At 46.1% G+C, this 24,190-nt stretch overlaps 3 protein-coding genes across 5 annotated transcripts; all 3 read right to left on the reverse strand.

The window, feature by feature from the left end:
* Positions 1 to 1,650: 1,650 nt before the first annotated feature.
* LOC117580959 (eisosome protein SEG2-like) lies at positions 1,651 to 23,241 on the reverse strand. 3 transcript variants are annotated; one of them, XM_034267746.1, is made up of 4 exons: positions 23,141 to 23,241; positions 2,236 to 2,352; positions 1,936 to 2,187; positions 1,651 to 1,874 (listed from the first exon to the last, which is right to left on the reverse strand). In XM_034267746.1, exons 2-4 carry the CDS (start codon positions 2,255 to 2,257, stop codon positions 1,753 to 1,755), a joined length of 396 nt encoding a protein of 131 aa, XP_034123637.1. In that variant the 5' UTR covers positions 2,258 to 2,352; positions 23,141 to 23,241; the 3' UTR covers positions 1,651 to 1,752. The 3 variants fall into 3 exon arrangements, with proteins under 3 accessions (XP_034123637.1, XP_034123636.1, XP_034123635.1); XM_034267745.1 differs by lacking the exon at positions 23,141 to 23,241 and adding an exon at positions 2,420 to 2,576 and having other exon boundaries at positions 1,936 to 2,175; XM_034267744.1 differs by lacking the exon at positions 23,141 to 23,241 and adding an exon at positions 2,420 to 2,576.
* Positions 12,978 to 13,280, reverse strand: LOC117580886. Its single transcript, XM_034267638.1, has one exon. The coding sequence runs from the start codon at positions 13,278 to 13,280 to the stop codon at positions 12,978 to 12,980; it is 303 nt and encodes a 100-aa protein (XP_034123529.1).
* LOC117580887 lies at positions 15,531 to 17,384 on the reverse strand. Its single transcript, XM_034267639.1, has one exon. It carries the CDS (start codon positions 17,382 to 17,384, stop codon positions 15,531 to 15,533), a length of 1,854 nt encoding a protein of 617 aa, XP_034123530.1.
* Positions 23,242 to 24,190: the final 949 nt, after the last annotated feature.

Genomic DNA, 24,190 nt, shown 5'->3' on the forward strand with positions numbered 1-24,190 from the left:
CCGCATCCTGCGGCCAAAATGTAAATGTGCAGCGGACCGGACGAGGCAGTGAGAAGAGCAACGGAGAGTCGCAAAATTGTCAGTTGGTGATGGCTGAAACAGGAATGGCAACAGCTACAAAAAGAGAACAAAACTGGGATCAGACAATTGTTTACATGTAAATTACCTAGGAATAACAGTCATCAGAATAAACAGGGGACCCAGAGGGAGACGAAACCGAAGCTGCAGCGGCTTTTGGCCTGGTCAATGCCTTAATTAGCTTCAGGCTAAGCATTGATAAAACGTTAATCCCTATTAAGGAGGTAAACTGCCTTGGAAGGGCAGTCATTTTGGGAGTCACAAAGAATTCCCACTGAAAATAGTATTGCATGAGCAGAAAATATATTCCGAGGAGTTCCTTAAAGACAAAAATCCAATCTGGCCAAATATTTTGTGTTGAAAAGATAAAAGTTTATATATCAGCATTCAGTAAAGTATCAGTAACACACTTGGAAGCAGAGCTATCACCCACTAATATATATTTATCCAAGCTCTTTACGTGTTAAAAATTAAAGTTAAAAATCTGCGTTTAAGACATTTTTACACCACTAACAGACAATGCCTTTAGCCAATATTTGAATGAGGTGCAATAACTAATTAAAGATCTAATCACGAGCATTATATAACCCAATTAGAGATCAATTCCAAACGGGCAGAACTTTCCAATCAAATTTAATCTGTGAACTTTTTCCGACCAACCCACCAGCTCTTACTGGCATTTCTCTTCACTTTTCACTGCCAGAGCTGCACAGGGAAAAGTTTTCATTTTGGCTTCAATCAAATTAATTTGTTTATTAGGAACAGAGCAAACACTCACTTACGCGTCCATCCTACAACCCCCTCAACATTCGCACTCACACTCCCACTTACACTCCCATTCGCACTTTGCCCCTGCACCTCACAGTAGTCTCAGTCTGGTCGAATGAATCATAATTTGTATGATTACGTATACGCCGCGGTGGCAGAGGCAATGGCACGGTCTCTGTCTCTGACTCCCTGCCACTTTTCCATCATTTCAAGCGCAAATTGCTGTTGTTATTGTGGCAATTGTTCTGCAGCACCAACACACACACACACACACACATTTACACACAAAGGAGAGAGGGGAGGGGGCAACAAAAGTTATTATTATTTTAACAATTTTCCAACTCTTTCGCGCTTGAGCGGCGCCACCGAAGGTCGCGTAATTCGAAAGCAATTTGTTGAAATTAAATTTGATTACGTTTATGGTGGGCGCCAGCTGCCAACAATTCTGGCAGAAAACTTTCCTCAGTTTCGGCCCAGCCCCGACAACTCTTTAATCGCTCGGTAATTGCCTCAAATTGTCCAGGGCCATGCCAAGGCACCGATCGAAATGAGAACCACTCTACTCAGGCACTCTTTATTTGTATCTCTCCTTGCCTGTCTGACAGTTGGTCTTGGTCTTGGACTTGGTTTTGGGACAGGCACAGGATAATAAAGCATTTCTCGAGATAAATGTTTTGTCAAACAAAATGAAATTGAGTTTCAACTTTGGACAGACAGCTCTAGGCCAAGGCAGGCGAAATTAATGATTACTGCTGCCCGCGGGAGACCATCCGCACTCGGAGACATTGACAACTCACCAACTAATAGATTTCTCTTACTTTATTTCAATTATTATTCGCTGAAGGTCGTCGCATTTGAAGTGTTTACAAAATATGTGTGTAGTTTCGTCATCGGGGGGGAATTCGTTTAGTGGCAAAATAATTCCAAATGATCATTGATACCCTCTATGTAGGGATTGGCATTATCGCTGGCAAACTCACGCTTCAAGTTCGAATCGGTGGACATGGGTAGCTGAATCGGTTGTACAACTAAATGGGAAACTTTTCAATTAGTTTGAGGTCACAAAAAAGGTTTTTAATCATGCCATACCTTTTGGCATTTCACTTAAAGGGTTCTCAGTCGATCCGGTTGCTGGTTGTTGTTCATCGTCATCGTCGTCGTCCTCGTCCTCCTGCTGGTAATCTTCCAGCACAAGTACGTCCTCGCCCTCATCCTTGTCCTCCAGGTCCTTAATCTGTGTCAAATTCTGAATGGTTGTAACGTTCCCCAGGGATATATTTTTGACAGCTGCAAGGTGCAACGGTTGATCTGCGTGCACTTCTGAAGTATCTGCATTGAAAGCTAGACAGGGCTCAGCGGCATTAGCATATCTTTTAAAAAAAAACTTACGTTCATTAAGCTGTGCAAACATATTTATAAAATCAAGGCGACTAATTTTCACATGTTTTGCTTCCCCATGCAACTGCTTACGGTAAGCGTCTAACAATTCCTCCCGATTTATAAAGCCTGCAAAAGGGTTTGTACATATTATATAAAGAAGAGCTCCGAGCTTGCTCCTTGTGCCACAACTTACCCCAAATAGAGGCCAGGATCAACGCGAATAGAAGAAAGAGCGGCACACAAATGTGCGAATAAGGATTCATTTTCGGATGATGTTTTTAAATTCTCTTTTGGAATAAATCAAAAAAATATAAATCTTATTTTTTCTAGATGTTGCCAGTTGCTGCTCTGGTTCCGAACTGAAACTAAACTGGGGATCGGCTTGAGTCTTTGAGCAAAGGCTATGCTGCTCGAGAAAATACTACTACTCGTATTCCTTTTTTCTAGAAGTGCATGTAGGAGAGTGTGTACCCCCCTTTGCTTATCTCTTGCCGCTTAGCTTTAGCTCTCTCTTTCTATCGCTTTGTAGCGCTTTTGAGCTTTCTCGGCCACAGTTTTGCTTTATGCGGCTGACCATCACCTACGCCATCCCGCGCCCGCCACTGACGAGGTTGGAACAAGTTGCCAAAAGTTTAAGTTTTTGTGGCTTGCAACAACAAGAGTGGATGCCCCATCAAGTGCCACGCCCGCACAAAATTGCTGTGAGTGGAAATCCCACTTGTGTAAACGTTTACCAAGAGGAGGCAAAAGCGGCAGCAGACGGAGGAGAAACCAACAAAAATGTTGCTCTTTGAGCGGAGGAAGAGTTGACGGTCGAAGCGTTAGGGGACTCCACAGGCTAACTAAACACAAACGGATGTGCAGATATCCCCCGAAGAACCACAACAAAACCTCCACCTACCCTTAATATTTTAAAACCCAAACAATTTTTACAGCAAATTCATCTCAAAATATAAAACAAAATGCAAAAAAAAGAAACCAGAATGGGCAAAACAAAATTGAAAAATTCAAAATGAAATGTTTGAGGTTTGCCGGAAATATTTACAGCATTTCAGTGGGTAAATAGTGAAATATTGTTGCAGTATTGCTGTTGCTGTTGGTGCTGCTCCTCCCCCGTCCCTCCCCCAGTGTGCACACATTTACGAATATTTCGGGGCAGCAGTTTGTGTGGGAAAATCTCTAAAGTTCTATGCAGCCCACACAGCCTCAGACCCCGAAACAGCGGCGCTGCTCTTTATTAAAATGTCAAGCCATTAAGGCTGAGGCTGAGGCTGAGGCTGAGGCTGGGGGCTAACAGCTCCGTCGAGGCCGGAGGTTTCGGCAATAAAACGGATTCCAGCATTTGTCAGGGCAGGCTGATTGTTGCCCTTGTTGTAGCCATTAAATGCAGTCCGGGGAGGAGAGATGAGGAGATGACAAACAAAATATCAACTGTCTGAGCATTCAGATCGGGAGCGCTCCTCTTTGTCTGCCAGTTAAAAACATCTTAAAAGCTACTTTTAACCACAGTTATGTAAATATTAACACAAACGAAAACTAAGACAAAAGCCAAACAGCCCAAAAGGAACCACACACAGACAGCCAGTGAAGATACACAGAGGCGGAAACACAGCCACGCAGCCCTCATCCTCTGTGGTTGAAAGTCAACTGTGATTCGGCCGTGAATTCGCAGTGACAGGCACAACATTGATGGCTAAAATGTATAAAGGATCTAAAGGATATGCCTAATATGCACACAAAATATTGAAAATTATCAAACTATTAACTTATAATTTAACCCAAAGATAGGTAAATATATCCAGCAGTGTCTGTGAGCTAATATGACAAAACAGTGATTGAAATCACGTGTGCGACTCATCACTGAAACGGTCTTAGACTGTCACAGGCAGAACAACAGGCGGAGAAGGATGGTAGCCAGGTGGGGCAGCAAACGGGCAGCACACATGAAAGCCAGCAAATGTCTAGAGTGTCGACAGCAGAACCATTAACATCTGGATGAGTGCGAGTCGGCACTGCCGCCCCCCCACAAGACGGCCTACACATGGCACAGACCAGACCCCAGACCCCAGACCCCAGACCCCAGCCCACACCCAGTCGCCCAGTCAGGTGTTGAAGTTAATGTCGAGAATGAGTTGGTGTGTGAGTGATTGTGTGTGAGAGATATGGAGAGAGTGAAGTGTAATCCCCAAGACGTTGGCAAATTTCAGCTGGACAGGGAAACTGGAAGCTGGTGCGGGCTTGGCTGTGAGCATTATTATTGAAAACTGTTAGACATGACAGAAGGTCACGTTTTGTCAAGGCCCGTCAGTCAGGCAGTCTCTCAGTCAGTCATTCATCCAAGCAGGGAGTCAATGAAAGGAGCAAAAAGAAATGCAAAAATGCACAGACGACAATCCGTTTTCATGGCTGATTTAACAAAGTTTGGGATGCTGCAAATGCCACGACAGAGCGAATGAAGATGAGACTCAAACTCAGACCAAGACTGCTGGATGGAACAAACAAGAATAGAGATTTAAGGAGCAGCAGAGGGCAGAGCTCTGAATGCCCTAACCAACTGGCATAATTATCTGTAGCTGAACAAATAATTAATAAATTAATTGTTGATATTTTAATTATTTGTCTATCGATGAATAATCATTCGCTTCTCCTTCGCTCGCCAATTGTTATTCTTAGTCAATGGACTCTACCAATCCTTAAGAAGAGCAGAGAGCATCCACACAAGCCAGCGTGACATTGATAAAATGTGAAATTGACTAGAGTCTGTGTGTGGAATCGAGTTCATTGATAAAGAATTCTGTTTTCTGTCCGGGCCAGCATATGGAAAACGTAACTCCTTCAAGGAAATTCGACAAGAAAGCTGCCGCCTTGCAGCTCCTGTTCACTTGTTGCCAAAAGAAGAATGGAAATTATTTCATTGCAAATGTGTCTGTGTATGGGTACGAGCTGGGTGGTCTTTCAGTGAGCAAAGAGAATCGAAACCAAAATCACATTAAGCCACCCAAAGAATTGTGAAAGTGCATTGGGAAAGGGCTGGATAGAAATAGACAGAATGATGTGGAGCTTGAAGCGCTGCCCAGTCGCAGTGCCAGAGTCACACACAAATGCCAATCCAGTCACGGGGTCTAAAAATCAAAAATTTGAATTTCGATCACGTCTTCAATTACGTCGAATCGACGTGCATATAAATCAACTCTGTAACAGGCCACACCACACCACGCCACACATACACTGTCAGATGCCAGGAGGGTGGTGTGGGGCGGAGCTGTGGACTGACAGTCAGTCAGCCAAATGTGGTTTTGTTGCTGTTGCTGTGGCTGTTGCTGTTGCTGTTGCCGCCCTCCTCAGTACACTTGCCTCGTTGTTGCGTTGAGTTTTGTAAATCAAGTGGAAATGCCACACAGAAAAAAAACAACAACACAAAAAAAGATAGGATAATCGGGCACGGGCACGGGCATGGGCATGGGAATGGGAACAGGGGATAGACATTGGAACAGGCAGGAAGCGAACCAGAATGATGATGATGATGATCCACACGATGACGGTTGGTTGGGTTTGGTTTGGCTTGGTTTGGTTTCAGTTGGAGTTGGGCAAAAGCACAACCAAGTCAGAGTCAAGAGCTCGAGTGCTGAAGTGCTGATGTGGCACAAGTGTGTGGGTGTGCCTGCGTGCGGGGGCACTCATGCAAAGTGCAGTTGACATGCGGAAATTGTAGGTGCGCTCGGTACGCGGACCATCCTCCCCGCCAACTTCAAGGACAGCATTTGAGGGCTGTCCCCGCATGCGAAGTTAAGAAACTGAATTAATACAAAAAATTAAGCACGAAACCCACAGAGATCCCCAAAAGAGCGGCAAGGAAATTGTCTCTCAGCAGGGGGGCAGCCTTTCACGAATTATTTTGCATTCAAAAATTGAAATTTCTGGCCAAGACATGCAATCGGGGAACTTGTTGTTCAATATTCCCCCATCACGCTGAGTATCCTCGTCAGCTATCGTCTCCCTGCTACACACACACACACACAGACAATCCCAGATGTCCTACACACACACACTCTGTCTCCACAGCAATGACAGCATGTCCTGTTGTTGCTGATGTTTGTCGGGAATTTGATTTGATTTCCAGCAGCAACTGCAACAGAATGGAACACAGCGGCGAATGGGGCATGGCAACAGGCGTCGTCCGTACGGTGGCAACGAAGTTGTCCTCGTCAATGTTGGCACTGCAACCTCCATTTCCATCTATCCGTTAGATCCTGCTGCTGCTGCTACTGCTGTTGCTTCTACTGCTACTCTCCTCTGTGAAATGCCATTCGCTTGAAATTACTGACAACTGCTTCAAGCAGCAGCCAAGTTGGATTTGCATGCCCCTGAGCGAGTGAGCAAGCAGCAGCCTGTCTCTGTGTGTGTGAGATGTCAGTCATTGGCACAAGTGCGCATATCAGGGTGATTCACTGCTTTAGGAGACCACATTTTGCGAACACGACTAAATCAACATGCGATTTCAGCAATTTCAAAAGGAAATCTTAAGGTCAACCCTTAGCGAATGACATGAAATGGCATATGTGGAAGCTAAATATATTTTCTGTAAGCTCATTGAGTGTATAATGCACTTCTTTTAATGCATTTTATATACATCTTGCAAATCTTCCTAATGCAAAAAAGGCTTCCAAAATTCACTCGTTTCTCATGTGTCACATTTATTGATATTACCAAACTTACATCAAGTGATTCACCGTCATGTACACGATTATACAAGCCCAGCCCAAAAAAAAAAAGCAGCATCTTGCTACACATGCATTTGTCTGAGGCACAGCAGCCCGTTGCTCCTCCTCCCTTCAGCATGTGGCATGGCGGACTGGCGATAGTACAGTGGCTCTGGGAGAGGGCAGGGCAGTCGCGTGTGGGTTGGGGTGGACTGAAGCGAGTGGAGACGACTGTGTGACAGCTTTCTTGAGATGCACTTCACGTGCATTTGACTGCTTAAATAAATTTTGCTCATGGTAATAAATTCACTTAAACTCAAACTGCAAGGCAGACTTAGGTCTGGCCCAGCACTACACCCAACACCCAACACCCAACCACCACCCACACAAGCAAGGAGCGATGGGCAAAGAGGGGAATTTTGAGGGCTTTATAAGACACTTTTTGTTTAGACACTCATAAACATAATTGACGTCATAAAAAGAGACAGCAGCAGGAGCAGCAACGACAATGACATAATGTCATGTAAATCTGTGCAGAGATTCCATGTGCGGCATGCCCCATGACTACCCATCCCCCGCATACCCCTACCCCTACCACTCACCCTCTCCCTCTCTCTCGACCGCCGCTGCGGTAAGTGAAAATCATTAGTTTCAAGTCCACACAAAAGCCAAGGCATTTGTTTTGTTTGAGCTGCTTTAAAATGAAATGCCTCTCATGTTTTATATGGGCTTGCTCTTCCTTTATGCGATATTTGTATGTGCTGACATATATACATACAAACCGTATATACATATACCGTATACATATATACAACTATATAGAAGCACTTTTGTACCAACTCGTGTGTCTCACCGCCCTTCTCTCTCGTGCAAAGCGGCCTGCATTTTTTGTATAAATTCTAACAAATTGTCTACACTTCCGACCAAACTGCGCTCTCCAGTGCCGCCACACAGTCCTCCGCTCACCCCCACAAACTCGGCCGGAGTCCCCATCATTCCATTCCTCTTCCTCGGTATGGCTCCAACTCTGCCTAACCTACGAGTAGTCCCGCTTGGCTCTCCATAAATCAAAAAGTGCTTGGCTACAGTTTTACAGTTTTGTGCAGTTGCTTTGTGTCCTATCTGCCCCAGCTCCAGCTCCAGCTCCAGCCACATACTCTGCCCCACCCCCCACGCCTCATGGCTTCTTTTCTTTATATTTTTTTATGAACTCTACACACACGCAGCAGCAGCAGCAGCAGCAGCAGCAGCAGCAGCAGCAGCGGGGGGCTCGTAATGGTCCACATGCCTGGCATGCCGCACTTTTGTGCGTCGTCAACTCGCAGTTTAACATATTAAAAGTAAAGTGAAGTGCTCACACTGGCAGAAAAAACTGTTTAAAAACATAACTAAAATTAGTACAAAGAGGAAGTCAACTAAGAAGAGGTAAAGAGGGGGAACTAGAAGCATTTTGCAAATTAAATGATTAGATTTTATTACAGCAAGAAAAGAAGTTGAAAAAATATTAGGATGTGAAATACAGTTCTTCCCATGAATTATAATTGATAAATTAAGCATTCTTGAACTCTTTCATCGAATAAACTGAAAAGTTCTTCAGGAGTTCTCATGAGTTCGTTGGTAAATAATTTCTCCCACTTAATATTAAACTACCAAGAGATACTTATGGTCAAATTTAATTGGAACACATTATGAGAGACTCTTATTGGTCACAAATCGAAGGAAGAACCCACAACATATATGGCCCTCTAATTAATTAAGAAAAGCAATTCGAATTCTTTTGCCATTCATCCATACAAAAAGAAATACTTTCAGTGCATTCCGCAACCGCTTTGTCCGCAGGGTAGAGCAGGGTAGGGGCAAAATGGTGATGAAAGAGGGAGCTATTCTGTTGTCGTTTGCCTGCTGATCCCATTCATTATTCATCATTGGCAAGCTCTGGTGTGGAATGTCCTTTGTGCTCTGATGGCAACCAGTACCAGTACCCCCAGTCCTAGTCCCCTTCCCACATTGTGCACTTCCTGTTGCACATCCATTCAATAATTAGCAAGGAGGCAGCCGAAAGAGGCTTTAGAACCGACCAAAGCCGAGCCAAAGATGGGCCAGAAAATGAGATGAGATGAGATGAGCTGAGCGGGTTTTGTCCTCGTTTAAGCGCCGTTTGAAATATAATACCGTTATTTACACATCACTTCATTGAGCGTGCCATTTTTTAAGCAAACAAGCGAAGGATGACTGCAAAAAGAGTGCAGCAGAAGAGGCAGAAAGAGAGAGAATCTTATCTCTCAGCGAGGAGCGCTCGTCTCAGCTCGTTTATCATGCTCATTAGTCGTTGTCGCGTCCTCGCTCCCATTCCCGTTCAGCGTTGTCTCTGCCTGTGTTTTGTCCTTTGCCGGAATTATTGAACAGCATTGAAAACATTTTAAGCGATTCCACGAGTCCTCGAAGCTCGAAGCGCCTCACCGCACCATGTACTTTCGTCGCACGCCCCATAGCAACCCGAGTGGCTCTGGCTCTGGCTCTGGCTCTGAAGATGGCTTCCAAGGGGCCTGGCACTGCTCCTTGCGCTGCTCTGAAGATGCTTTTATGCTTATTAATGGCACCACATGCAATTTATGTTGGGTAGTTAAAATACTGGCGCAAATTAATGGACGCAATGTGCAATTTCTTCGAGTCACCCCACCAAGGAACCTAAAAGGACACGGCTCTGCCTAATTGCAAGGGAAACGAATGTGCTAAGATTAAGCGGATACATGTGACTTTGAGCGGAATCAAATAATGACTATAGGATACAAAAGAATAGTTGGATTTGCAAGAGTTGATTTGAAAACTAAAACATTCAAAGAGCAATTGATCTTGCAATAGCTTATCGCTTAGGGAACTGGGAAATATCTTGAATCATCATCGTCGTTGTCGTTCAGATCTGAAAGCTCCCTCGATTGTCAAGCTTAATTGCGTAAGCCACTTCCAGTACACGTAAGCTCTGCTCCAAGTGTTTCAATAGCAGAATTAGCTGGACCATGTGGATAGCCACACACTTATGCACACAAAGAGAGACAGAGGAAGAGAGAGGGTGCGAGGGAAAGAGTGATTTACCACCTGGTGGGCCACGCGGCAAAGCTTCAAGCAGCCACATTATCCCTCTCCCACAGCCACTCCTCATTCGCCATTTCTGCTGCGTGCTCCAGGCACGACGAGCTTCCTAAACTCTCTCTAAACTTTCGCACAAAAGGGCAGCCCTCAATGGGACCTCCGTCCCAAAGCAAAACTCCTCACGCCATGCCATGCCCGCCCCTGTGGATTGCAACTTTTTGACTTTGTGCGCCTTTGCGGCTGTTGTAGCTACGAAAATTTATGGCCAATTCAATAAACGATTTTATTACATGCGCACGTTGTGTTAACAATGTTATTATTATTGGCGCCCGGTTCCGAAAAAGGGTTCCGAACGGGCATGGATTGGCAGGGCATGGCATGGCATGGCATGGCCCCCCGGCAATGCAGTGAATCTGGTGGCGCATAAAGGGCAGAGGGCAACGTAAAGGGATACCGGATAAGGGGTTGTGGATATCGGATGGCAGCGTTATGCTAGCCGGAAACTGGCCGAGTGTGAGCCAATTATTATGAAAATTAATTTATTTTCTATCGGTAATGCGAGTCCAGGGCCCCAGATGGGTGGCCACTGCAGAAGTTACGATGGCCACCAGTGGCTTCGGCATTGTTCTTATCGCAGCCTGACCAGTAGCCAACAGCCAACAGCCAACAGTCATCAGGCAGCAGACTCATTCCACATTCCATTCCTTTGGCCAAGTAATCCACAGGAATTGCAGTGCGGACCTGGTTCTTTCGTGCATTTCCAAATGCCTTTACTTTGTGCACTGCGCAACGATTATTGTGGCTGCCTGCTGCCGTTGGCCCCACTGTGCGGCCCCATTGTCTGTCAACGCTTTTTGCGCTTTTGTTTGTCCAATATACAAAAGGGCAGCGCCAGCAAAGACCCAGAGACACCAACACAGACACAGATGCTACTTGGGTGGGAAGATACCCAACACTCAAATACCCCACGTGGTGAATGTGAATGTGAATGTGAATGTGGAACCTTATTTTCTGCCAATGCATTGTCCCTGCTCACGAGTACGTAAGAGTATGTGCGAGAGTGCAAATACAAAGAATTCATAGAAGGCGCACTCATGTGCAACCCAACAAGGCAACAAAAGTCTCATTACTTTTACTTGGCAAATAATGAAGCTAACAACAAGCCACACACAACAGCACACGCGTCTCCCACACATGTCGCATATATGTACATATACATATGCTAGTGTGTGTGTCAATTTGACAATTGACTTTGGCTTTTTGCAGCCAGTTGGCACATCGTCACTCGTGCCACACAAACAACAAACACAAAACTCCCACAACAAAATATAATCACACACAATCTACACTAAAAGCATACAATTTCACATTTGGGTTGAGTAAGATCGAAGAGCTCTCTTGCGCAAGCTTTTATTACCGCTAGTTAACCACAACTCATGTAGATCTTTGCAGAAGCAGCTCATGCAGTTCTACACAATTCACACTAAAAGCATGCAATTTCACTGTTGGGTCGAGAAAGATCGAAGAGAGAGTGCACTTTCATGCAAGCTCTCATGCGCATGCTTTTATTACCGTTAGTTAGCGGAGATCTTTGCAGAAGCATAAAGCAACTATATAAGGAGGTCTCGTCGGAAAAGATTATGGACTAGTGCGAGTGAAAAGTGCGAGTGAAAGGGCTCTCGCTGTAAGTGTGAGGGCAACGACAATGGAGTGTGCTGATTAATCATTTGAAGGCAATGTGAAAAACATAATAATTGTTTCATAGTTTTATTTTTAATAGTTTGCTACATAATAGTAGCCTGTGTTCTGAAAAAATAAACATTTAAAAAAAAATTGAAAAACCTTCCGACCTTCCGCGTCGACAAGCAAACGTGCACTGAGAATTGGGTAACGCAGCGAGTAACTCTGCCACCGACGAGGCCTCCTTATATAGTTTCTTCATGAGCAAGTCTTCCCTCGCTACCTGCAAAAGCTTTACCCTCCTGCTAATGTCAACCACTTTGACGAATAAGCTTGCATAAGGTAAACGTACAAATAAGAGCTGCACGGAGACACATGTACATACATACATATGTAAGCACAATCATTTTGCTCAATCATGCGGGCACTCAGTTTAATTGATTTTAAAGTTTCAGCAAAAGTTCAGCTAGTTTTCGTTCGAGGAGGAAAACGCAAGGGCAAACAATGCTACCGGCATTTGTACATTTGTATATAAGCACATACATATGTAGGTATGTACATGTGTGAGTCTGCAGCGTACAGACGTGTAACAGGTTGACCCAGCCTGGCAACCATCCTCCTGCCTAACGCATCCATCTCAAGGAAAAAAAAACGCAGGCATTTGAGCATTGAAAGGCGACAATTTGAATACCCTTTTCGATGCATTCCTTCCATCACCGTTCCAGTATCCATTTGCCCAAAGACAAATTCTAATAAAATTGACATTCACGTACTCAAGCTTATACCTGGACAAATTTGGTTCAACATTAATAAGAGTATAGAAACGATGCCCACCAGACAGCAACAAAGAAAACAACGGCAACGCGTCATAAAGCTCTTAAAACTTTGGCGCAACCTGAGAGCCTGAGAGCCTGGGAGGCCGGCCCCCGTGGTTCAGGGTCAGGTTTGGTTCGGTCAGGCGGCTTTTGAGTGTTTTCCACCTGAGCACAAACTTAAGTGGCGAAACTTGATTAAAACCGCACACGCAGTCGGCAAGGGACAGATGGTGGGGGTGGAGATGGTGCTCAGACGTCCAAGCCATGCCCAGATCGTGAGCAAAAGTTTTTTGATACAGCCAAGAACACAGGACAGGGATTAAGTTGCGGTTACGCAGCAGCCATTGACCAAAGGACTTGAGTTTAAGTTCTACCTGTGTGTTTCTTTCTGTTCGGCTTCCACTGCCACTGACCTCAGAATCATTTATTTAATTATCATACATCATTTTGCAAAACGAATGTTTATTCACCAAGCTGCATCAGCTGCATTCTGGTGCTGCTGTTGCTGCAGCTCTCCCTCGAAGGGCAAGTCCAGGGCATACTCCTGTTGCTGCCTCAGCAGCTGAGCCTGATGGATGCCAGGATAGTCCACAAAGTCAGGTGCATTCCGGCCAAACGGCTGTTGTGCCTCGGATAGAACAAAGGCGAGCCTTGCATCCTCCAGTTCGTAATCCCTGGGTGGCGGCAGGTAGGCATTAAATGGTAACTGGGCGGCCAAGCATCCAGCAACCATCAGGATTGTGGCCAAAAATAGCTGCACCATCATCATTGTTATGCTGCCAGGCCTCAACTGTGCAGCTAGCTCTCGCAAAATCCGCTTTTATTGGGGGAGATTTTAGCACTTATTAAGATACAATTAGGCTCTGCTCGCACCCTAGCCATTACGTTCATATTGCGCCACAGTGCAGCCATGCCGATTAATCTTGCATACATTTGATGCACTTACAGCTTCCAGCTTGCCTTTGATTTCCATCTCTGCACAACCTTGGCTTCAGTCGGAACTTAATTCATGTTGAACTTCGTTGCGCGAGTCTCAATTTATGCTGATCCTGATCTTGAGACAATGAAAAAAGTATCTAGCGTCGACTCCTGATAAATCTTGCATTTATTTCGGCTATGCACAACCTTGGACTGAAATTAATCTTCGAAATTCTGATTTAATGCAATTTTCTGATCTTCCCATATTTCTAACAGCATAAAATGTGTCCCAAAATCATCAACCAATCGAATTTGCTACCCCGTAGAACGTTGGTCTTAAAACCATTCACATAATTAATGATTTAATGACGCGCCTGATCTTCAGAGAAGACAAAAACGCAACTCAATCGCTGAGGCATCGTCAGCTCTTGCATAAATTTCCCATTATTGCGTGTGTCGCTGTAATACTGGTTTCACTCTGCTCTTATACCACAACGACTGCGACGGCGACGGCGACAGCAACGGCGACAGCAACGGCGACAGCAACGGCGACTACAACGAAGTTGAGTACGACGATGAGTACGAGGACGAGGCGCCCAACCAGACGGCTGCCGAGTGCCAGCGCATGCGCTCCGGGCCCCGGGCTGTCTGACGAATTACAGCGTTTCCCGCCAAAGAGCAGGCCACGGCGGGCATCAGGCCATCCGTGCATCGGGCGCACGGCCTTTGTTTACCTTTGTTATCAGCTCTTATCAGCCGCATGGTCTGTAGGCCTGGTTGGCACGGCCCGCTGCTCCTGGGGGCGTTCTGGCGTCAGTTAAGTGTCCGCCCATTGGCTGAATGTCAGATTTGGTGGGCAGGGTCAGGTACATCAGCAGTAAGCAGTGGGTAGGATAGGGAACGAACGCTCCTCAGTGGGCAATTAAATGTAATTAATATATCCTCATGCAAATCGCTTCATTAGCACAACAACTTTTGTTGAGCAGCTCGAACAACTGGATGACAACTACGAGTCTGGTAAGGAGTATGGCTTAAAAGGCATAATTAAGATTTAGAATGGCAGCAGCAGCATCGATGCTACCGATAACTAGTAGAACAACCAAACAGGAAGAGAGACCGAGACCTCAACGTGGGAGCAAGGAACAATCATTGATGGCGAGATACCCTAACCCCCGTGCTGAGGTTATCCTCTCCACGAGACTGGGGGGAAGTGTATTCTCCAAGCGGCTCTGAACGTGCTCCACTGGAGCACTGGCACGGGTCTGGCTAACGACACACATCATACATTGAATGCTACATGCTGGCAACATTTGTTGCTTGCAGCAGTTTTGGCTGGGGCTGGTCCCTCCTCGAACCACTGCCCTGCTGTGGTCCTCAACACTTCCGGCATTTAGGCAAACAAAATATGTAACAACAAGGAGCAGTGCTGCAACAAGCACCAGCCCAAGCCCAAGCCAAAGGCAAAGCGGAGCGCATTTGTGTTCCATTTGTGGGGGACCTGCCACACATGTGTGTAGGCGGAAAATGCGGCCATGTAGGCTAATGAGTTCGTACTGCGAGTATGTCGGACGTGTCTTGTTTTTTCTCTTCATATTTTTATTTCCCTGTAACCCGGCAACCCAGTAACCCTGCGCCCTCCTGCTCCTTCTTGTCCTTCTGCTGATGTTGTCCCGTTGTTGTTGCTGCTCTTTCTGACGGCTAACGAGGGCGTTCCATTGTCTTCTGGTGGCACAACCAGGACACACAGCCCACACACAGACATAATGACAGCCTGATGGCAGATGGCAACTGCTAAATGGAATTCGGAGACATTCCCCCCCCCCCCCCCCCAAAAGCATCATGATGCTAAAGAGAAAGCCGTTGACTTGGTCAAAAGTCAATGGGCTGACAGGCTGTGGGGCAAGGTGAATAAACCTAGATCCAGGCAGCAACTCTATTGAGCCCTAAGGTCAAGTCGGAAGGGCAGATCAAACCCAATCAAACCTCAGCCAGATCCAGTTGAAGTCCGTTGAAAACCCTTCCCCATATCCAAGCAAAAGATTTATTGAACATCGACAAGAAGAGAGGATGACACAAAATATGTAAGAGTGCGCAGGGAGATCTAACCCAAGTACCGCCGCAGCCAGGCGACTCGCACACTGAGGAGCTCCAAAAGAAAGGCCAGGACAGCGGCACCCAGGAGTATGGAGCCGATGTAGTAGAGGCCGCAGAAGACCTCCAGCGGCAGGGGGGTGACCTCGTGGGCTTCCGTTAGTGGCACGCGGTACTGAGCCCGATCAAACTCGTGGACGAAGTAGCCAATGATGCCAGAGGACTGCAGCTGCTTGAGCTTGCGGTCAAAGCCGAACTTCAGGAGCGAGTGGACGTGCAGATATATGACCAGCTGGTAGAGAAATATGTGCTCCTGGACATGGGTGAGGTGTGTGGTCCGCCAGTTGATCCTGTTGTTGTAGCCAACATTCGCGAGCAGAGCGGTGGTGGTCAGTTGCTTGTCGTCGCCTTCCCGCTGAATGCGAGCGAAGCGCTCCTGAATGTTTCCCGCATACAGAACGGTCTGGTTGCGGGGATAGTAGTCGTAGTACTCCTGGCTGAGCAGTGTGTAATTCTTGGCAATCAGTTCGGATATTCGACAGGGCAGCGGTGGGTTGTAGGGCTCGCGGAACGAGTCATACAACTTGCCCTGATAGACGACCCTCAGCACCAGCACCAGCAATAGCCAGACGGAGTAGAAGTATCGATGCCTAGCGGCTGTGGGCAGGTGGCGTGCCACCAGTGGATTACCCAGCAATGTGGTCAACACTGTCAGGGACTGGACAGCAATATCCGATTGCCCTATGCGTCTGCGCCTCAGCCAAAAAACGAACACGACGAGGCTGCAGCTTACGATCAGAGCCAGCCAGACATCCGAGCAGTAGGGCACCAGCAGCTGCCGCACAGTCCCAATCTTGGAGTTCATGTTCACCACAAACACGAGGGAACTCTGGTGGTAGGAGACGGTCGTGGTGAAGTGATATCTGTTCACGTGCGACCCACTCATCGCTCCGATCAGCACCGAGGAGCTGCCATTGTTCAGCTGATGGAAGCAGCTGCTGCAGGCGGAGCTGTAGCTCCCATTGCACATCGGTTGCTTTTTGCACGGCGGCAAGAGCTGAATGCGGAAATTGAATATCTCCGCCAGCACTTTGATGAGCTCACCATCGATCCCGCTTAGACGCCACACCTGTTCGCGCTCCTCGGCGCTATCCATGTCACCCAGAAAGTGCACGAAAGGCGGCACAGGATACCAGCTGACTCGAATGGGACATCCGCCAAGGCTGCCCAGCACACGGTCCAAGATGCGGCTCGTCTCATGCCGAAAGGATCCATTTTTGTACTGGTTGAGCTGATCCAGGTTCAGGGTCAGCTTGCAGTCCTTGTTGTACAGTCGATAGCCATAGGTGAGCACCACTCCGTCGTTCCGCTGGGTTAGCATGATGGCGTTCATGGTGTGCAGCCTCACGCAAGTCGCAAATATGTCCCGCATCGCCTTCAGCCTCTCCGCCCTCGTGGCCAGGCGCCGTGTCAGCACAATTAAAAAGTTGAACTCCTGCGTCTGTGGCGCTTTGCTGAACTGAATTTTGAGCGATCGAAAGGCCTCAGCCGAGTTGACCAATATGAGGCAATGGGACGCTGGCAGCTTGAGGGGCGCCTCCTGGTACACCCGCAGTGCCATCGAGCTGCCAGTCCGCAGCAGCATCGAGGTGAGCAGCTCCTGCTGCTGGTGATCTCGGTGGCCATGGCCTTCCGGTATCAGCTCAATCACTCCCAAGGTACTTTGCGTGGGACTCACTTCCCTCTCCAATAGCTCCATGACAGCAGCCGTCAATGGTGTGGTCATCTTGTGCTGTTCTATCGGTCGCAAAGCGGCTAAAGCCACCACTGGCAGGCCCACGAGGAGCCACAGTGTTAATGTCATTCGTGCCTCGTGTTTCGTTGCTCGTTGAACGGCAACTGACGCTCCTCCAGCACCAGCGCTAGAGCTCCGATGCACTTTAATTTTCCTAATGAGAGTCGCTTGTCTCTCGATCTGGGTAAGCTGCACATTATTATAGCTGAATGCTGAATTAGCAGATCCATATCGAGAGGAGCTTCATGCTAATCCGCGCCGTTCATCCCATTAGCCTAATGCTGACCTGAGACACTTTCCTGGTCGCTCTAGTTCCCAGGAGTTATTCCTCGTCTATATCCCCCGGGAATACCTACACCCAGAACATTTATTGCAAATATTCGTATGGGAAGTTCTTTGGTTCAAAAAGTTACTTAACTCAATTATAATCCTTCGATTGTGTAAAGAGTCTTTCCTTTCGTGGAACCATCATTAGCCCCTCTACATTCAACCTAAGGAACATGATTCCCTGAGAAGAAGCTTTTCCGCTTGGATCGGTATGCCTCACTGGACAGGCTCAACAGCAATCAAGCTGAGCATTATTCTCATCAGGAAAGTGGCCGCAATCCAAGCAAGTGTAAACTGCAATACAAGTGCCAAAACCGAAAGGCAAATGCAACTTTTTGTGCCACAGTGCCCGGCGCTGCCGCTCTCTCGTGGTGGTTCCGTGGGGAAAGCAGTGTGGTGCGAGATAACATGGCCTAGTGTGTGGCCAGTTTTTATTTATCTTTGCGGAGAGTCGGCCACTGGAGATGGGTGTCGAGGGTCCGAGCGGACCGGGCGGACTGAGAATGCAAAGCAAATGCGGCATATCTCTGTGGCTGTTAGTCCAAGCGAGAGACGGACGGATAGGGCAAGGGAATGTGGGTGTCGGTGTGGGTGTGGGTGTGCCACACCCCAACTCCACCCATCTGACGCGCATAAAAATTAAAAATTTCATTAAATTCACAAAAATGCTTGAAGTGGAAAAATGTAATATCCTTTGGGCACAAAGGATGTGCATATAAATGCAAATGCGGTGCTGTTAAAAACGAAGCGATATGTCCGACCAGTCCCCAGCCCCCGCCCCACCAGTCTGTTCGTTCTCCCGCAGCATGCATGAATGCACATTGTGCTCGTTGGCGGGAGCGAGACACCACATGTATGTACATAAAATGTATGTCTGTCTGTCTGTACGTACAATTCGTATTCCGCTGGCTTATCTCGGTCTCACTCCCACTGGCGCACTGCTGCGTGCCGCGGCACTGCCAACCTTTGTTTGCAATTAGCGAGTGACTTGCATAAGCAGAGAGTGCCGTGAGTGGGCAGCCCTACCAAACGATAAAATTAACAAACATTTTTTGGAATATTCTTGGGCGAACGGAATACCGTTGACTTCAGCTGTGCGTATTTTTCTTTATCCACAAAATATTGCAGCTCCAATAAGGTTTGTGTAATGCCATTTCGAGTGAACACTGTACAAAGTACAGTAACTCCCACGCCGATCAGGCCTTTTCGTTCTTATTGTTAAGTGATAATGGAAATATTTGTGTTCTTATTTTGTTGTAAAATATTTGTGGATGTCATATGGAAATTCTTTGACCATGAAGTACATAAAACACTATTGATTCCGTAAAAAAATAAACAGCAGAAGAGAGTAGTGTGAAAGAGGTGAAACTTTGAAGAAGCTTTCACCATTTATTTATGTTTAAAATTGCATTGCAAATGAGTCTATTACCATTATATCAGACCCAAGTTGAAGGCACAAATGTATTAAATTAAATATGCCGATGAACTTCAATACATGCCAAAGTTAATTTGTTCTTTAGTCAACCCAATAGGTAAAGAGGGTAAAATGTACCCCTCAGTGTTAGCCATTAGCAAATCTTTCCATCTGTACGTATGTAAAGGTATCGTCATCGGATTGGGGCTATCCACTCGAACCGGTAGGACTGTGGAGCCGCCAAGAGAGAGAACATATGCCAAGCGAGCGACAAAAGTTCGAAAATTAAAAAGTTTTCACTGCGGCTCTGCCAGAAAGTATGCAAAAGTCGCTGATCCAAAGGAAGGGCATTGGAAGAGGGATACGGAAATGGAGAAGCGACTGCGGCAAACGAACTGTAAATGTTCATGCGTCTACTCGTATGTGTGTGTGTGTGTGTTTGTATGTGAACTGTAATTATTACGCTTGTTAGCAGCCACCATACCATGGATATGCCCAGTCCCCTCTGTTTCTGTTTCTGCCACATTTCTTACATATCCCTAAACTGGTTCCCAAACTAAGTTTGTCTCCAGAATGCATGGCAAAAGGATTCGCTTTAAGAACTTACGGTCTCTGGCTTTCCAGCTTTGACTGGGGCTCGGTCGGACTCAGTCAGAATCTGTTACCGAATGGCAATCCAGAAGGTAGATCCAATAATATTGCCAGCAGGCAGCACCTCCCCAGCCACTGGCTTTCGCCCCATCCGATTCTTAAGTTATGCTAAAGTTCAAGCTTTGTCTGCGCATAAATTAACAAGTGGAAACAGCAATGGCGGAGTATTACGACGAGCAGATACCCTACACCGACTGAGGGTTGCAGTAAAAGCTTGAAGCTCCTTCCCTGTTAAAAGGGAAAAACTGCAAGGGATAACATACCGAAAAGCGTATCAAATCGAAGGCAATTGCTTTTTCTTGCTGCAGAAATAACATAAAAATACTGTATCCTCTGTGCGGGGTATAACAATGACAAGGATATGCCAGTGCCGAGCCAGGGACCAGCAGCAGTACAACGAAGCAGACACAAATCGTGTAACCCAAGCAGGCAACAAGTTGCAACTTAACGTTGCCCACATCTTACAATGGACCACCTTGCCACTGTCTCTGTGTATCCCCCCCTTTGTGTGGCATTCGAAACATGAGCAGCCAGCAGCCAGCAGCCCGTTCTTGCTGCTTCGCTGGGAGTGTGTGAGCTGAGAAATTCTACAAATTCAGCGAAAAGTATTTTTCCACCTTTAAAACAGAAGGGCCAGAGGGAGTCGAGGTCGAAGGTGAGGCTGGAAAAAAAGAGAGAAATGATTTATGAATGTAAAAAGTTTTCGGACCAACTTTGTACGGCCGGCGCTCCCTTTGCTCGGGCTACATTGGGAATGGGTAGATATGGCATCCTCATGTTACGCACACACACACACACACACACAAGCACACATAAATATGAGTGGTGGATGGGTGTGGGGAGGGAGGGACAGACAGAGCCGTACGCTTAATGGAATTATAAAAATGTTAACTTCAGCAGAAATGCAAACCACCCACAACCACCCATTCTATCGCCGACATGTTCTAACCTTTCCTTTTTCCATCGAGCATATTCGGTTATGCATTCGGTTATAATTTGGTTTAACATTTGAAGTGGCTTTGTTTGTGCACTTAACAACAACAAAAAAGAGTTCACCGCAAACGATGAAAAATATTTGGCTAGACCCCCAAACACCAACACCAAGCAGAAAAAAAAAACCCCACTCGAGTGGGTCGAACTAATGATTCGGGCAGAGCCGCCACTATTGATTTGATTCGCTGAGGGAGTGAGGGAGTGAGGGAGAGATTAAAACTAAAGCAAAATGGGCACCCAAAAATAAAGGAGTAAAGATTCAACGTCAGCCGCAGACTGATATGTATAGGAAAAAATAAATATATATAGAGATATTTTATATAAATGTGCACGGATGAGGCTAGAGATGAGCACACAACCAAATGAATGTGGCTGGGGCCAATCCAATATACTTTTCAGAGCAAACACGAACACAACTTGAGGCCGCCAGCAGGCCTGTAGATGGCAGCGGCTGACACTTGAGGCCGCCAACCCGCACTCTTTTCCACCAAAAAGAATCGAAACAGGAATATGGAGAATATGGGTCTAGGATACACCCTTGCAGATCGATGGAGCAATGGATGGGACTCCATTTCGATGTAGCACAAAGCATCTGTGTTGCCAGCATCCAAACAAAATCATAATACCTCTCTGCAAAAAAGGGTATAAAGGGAAGAGCGGCATCACAAGCCAGCCAATTTCAGACCAAGTCCTGGAAATGGACCAACTCCAAGTGCTGTAGGTCCTGCTGCTGCTGCTGCTGCTGCTGCTACTGCTCCTTCTGCTCTCATCCGCTCTCCACGTTGATGTGTCTTATCTTGTCCTGCAGTGGCTGAGCGATGCCAGCGCATCCTGGAAGCTTTTTATCTTGGCGTCATGTTGATGTTTGTCGGAAACTTGATTATTTTCATCGTTCCCATTTTTTTTTGCAGTCCCAGCGAGAGAGTCTCCATGTGGCTGAAGATGTTTGGATGCTGGCGGCGCTTGAGAGCAAAGAAGCAGTCTGGGATTAGCCCTCCCCACAGCACCCACAAAATAGCAGGCAAAAACACGACAACCAAAAAAGAATACAACAAAAAATGAGTTCTACGTTATTTTGTGGGTAGAAAGTTGAAGAATAAAGAGTTTCGCAGCAATGTAAATGCAACTTTAACTTCGGAGTTCGGTTGGCGGTGTTCGGTGGTCGGTGGAAGTGTGGAAGGGGTCACAGGTTGCTCTGGTTTGGACTGTTTCCTGTGTTGTTCTCTTGACAAACAAGGAGCGCACACAGTGGTGAGTAAAATATGTTGTAATAAGAGCAGTTAACAACATGAGTGAGGCCAAGGCGAGCTGCACACGAAGAGCCAAGACACCTGAATGTCACGGCACGAACGTGTCTACAGTGGAGCTCTCAGCTAACGAACAAAAGGTGTTACGTTGCAGCAGAGTATAAAATGTATGGGGAAATAGTATCCAAACAGATTCAGTTCACGAAAAGAATCGAAAGTGCCCGAAATATTGCATTGAGAAATCGAAATAGTTCATGTAAATGCGCACGCATCATGCGGGGAAATACCACAAAATGTATAGTAATGTGAAAATAAATATTTCCCCAAATGAAAACCAAAATACTGAATGTGTATGCATGGCAAAACCGCTACAGGGGCACTCCACTGTGCCGCAGAGCATGGAAAGCAGCGGCGGGCAACGAAAGGAGCGCTCCTGACAACTGACAACTGACAACTCCTTTAAAATGTAGTTACTGTTGTTATTATTTAACCTTAATGAACTTAACAAGCTCGCACAACGACAACGAGGACGACGAGGACGACGAGGACGACATGCTGCCAGGCTGGCAGCAGTCGGACACAAGGAATTCCGCACCCACCTATAGACCACCCACACACACCACATGCAGCCAGCCAGTCAGACAGAGAGACAGACAAACGAACAAGTCAAACATAGTGGGAGAGAGGCGGTGGGCGAACACGATAAGTACGTATGTTGCTTTGGGGGCATACGCCCATCGTGTGTGTGCCATGTTCATGTCGCAAGAAATTTTCCAGCACTCAGTGGCGCAGGGTCACGTAACTCAAATAAAGCGCCAAAGCCACCAGCCGCAAAAAAAAACACACACAAAAAATCACAAAAGAATCCAGAGAAAACCAACAAAATGAACCGAAGACAGGCCAGAGCAGTGCAGGCCAGCCTGGGGTGTGCTGCTGGGGTGAGTGCAGGCCACCTTTAGGCCCTATCCCATGCACGTTGTGCATTTTGGTTCTGGCCAAAAACTGAGGCAAATTAAAAATGTTTTACAAATATTGGGAGAACGAGGCCGGCACACAGAGCGCGAAACGCTGCGGAACGCGGCAACTTAAATGGAAATGATTATTGTATATTTCAGCATCGGATGCTGAGGAACACTCTGAAGCGGCAGCTTCTATATATATTTTAGAATATTTTTAACACAATTTAAACTTACGATTTGATAGTCAAACTGGAGTTCCCGACCGCAGCGCACACACTTATTATGGATTTAAATTTAATGTTTGCCAAAGAGATGGAACTTTGAATAGACTTTAGTCTCAGTGGCAGCAGTCCAAAAGAAAATGAAAATTGTAAAAACAAATCAATAAAATATTCAATATCTAGTAGTTTTTGCTTTTGAAACTCCGTTTTATTCGGCATTCGAGCTGTCAAATGATGAGGCTCAGATATTTTTCAGTATAGTCGAGCAGCTCGCCGAGAGCACACGTAAAAATATTTCGGAATTTTGTTGTTTGAAAAAAAAATAGTAAAAACAAATTGAAACTTGAAGTGAAATCGGAACTAAACGGAACTAAAATTTAAATAGTTACCTGCGAGTTTTTTTTCAGTGTGATACCTCGAGCTAGGGGCAGGTGTCGCGAATATGCAAGACACCTGCCCCAATTCTAAATGAACGTGTCAAATCATTTTTAAATATAATTAAGAGGAAATTTATTTTTATACGGACAGTGAGTGATATACCCGTGCTATTTTTGTTTACATTAAACAGCAGAAATTTTTCTCTATATACTGCCTAATCCTCAGACAGCATAGAGATACATATTTTACTCGTCATGAATTCAAGACAGCAGAAACTCGTCACACTATACGAGTATTTCCCAAATATGCCATCCACACTCAACACCGCTGCTCGCAAGACACTAACAAATGGATAGATACTTAAATACTTAGGGCTGGCACCAACAATCAAGACCGCAGATCGCAAGACACTACATAGTCTTCAAACAGCAAATGGATAGAGAATTTACTCGACACACGTGATATTGGCAGAGTGAAGACCAGCACAGTAAGTAAGTAAAGTCTTGGTTTAATATTACGCACTGATACCCAACGCTCTATGATAGGGTTTGAGGGCTAACATTAAATACTTAAAAAGGAGCTACATACAATCATGTGCGAGCTGCAAAAGCTTTTCGACGGCTTCTCAAGACCATATCCACTACCAGGGCTAACCGTCGCAGAAAAACGATAAAATTAATCAACG

This window comes from Drosophila guanche, unplaced genomic scaffold, assembly GCF_900245975.1.
Source record: "Drosophila guanche unplaced genomic scaffold, DGUA_6, whole genome shotgun sequence".
Taxonomy (NCBI): domain Eukaryota; kingdom Metazoa; phylum Arthropoda; class Insecta; order Diptera; family Drosophilidae; genus Drosophila; species Drosophila guanche.

Bases quoted from the DNA above. Each gene is read 5' to 3' on its own strand.
- LOC117580959 (XM_034267744.1), bottom strand. From the start codon at position 2,489: ATGAATCCTTATTCGCACATTTGTGTGCCGCTCTTTCTTCTATTCGCG. The intron at 2,188-2,235 runs GTAAGTTTTTTT...AGCCCTGTCTAG, and splicing joins GTTTGCACAGCTTAATGAAC to CTTTCAATGCAGATACTTCA. The intron at 1,875-1,935 runs GTATGGCATGAT...TTTCCCATTTAG, and splicing joins TTTAAGTGAAATGCCAAAAG to TTGTACAACCGATTCAGCTA.
- LOC117580886 (XM_034267638.1), bottom strand. From the start codon at position 13,280: ATGATGATGGTGCAGCTATTTTTGGCCACAATCCTGATGGTTGCTGGA.
- LOC117580887 (XM_034267639.1), bottom strand. From the start codon at position 17,384: ATGACATTAACACTGTGGCTCCTCGTGGGCCTGCCAGTGGTGGCTTTA.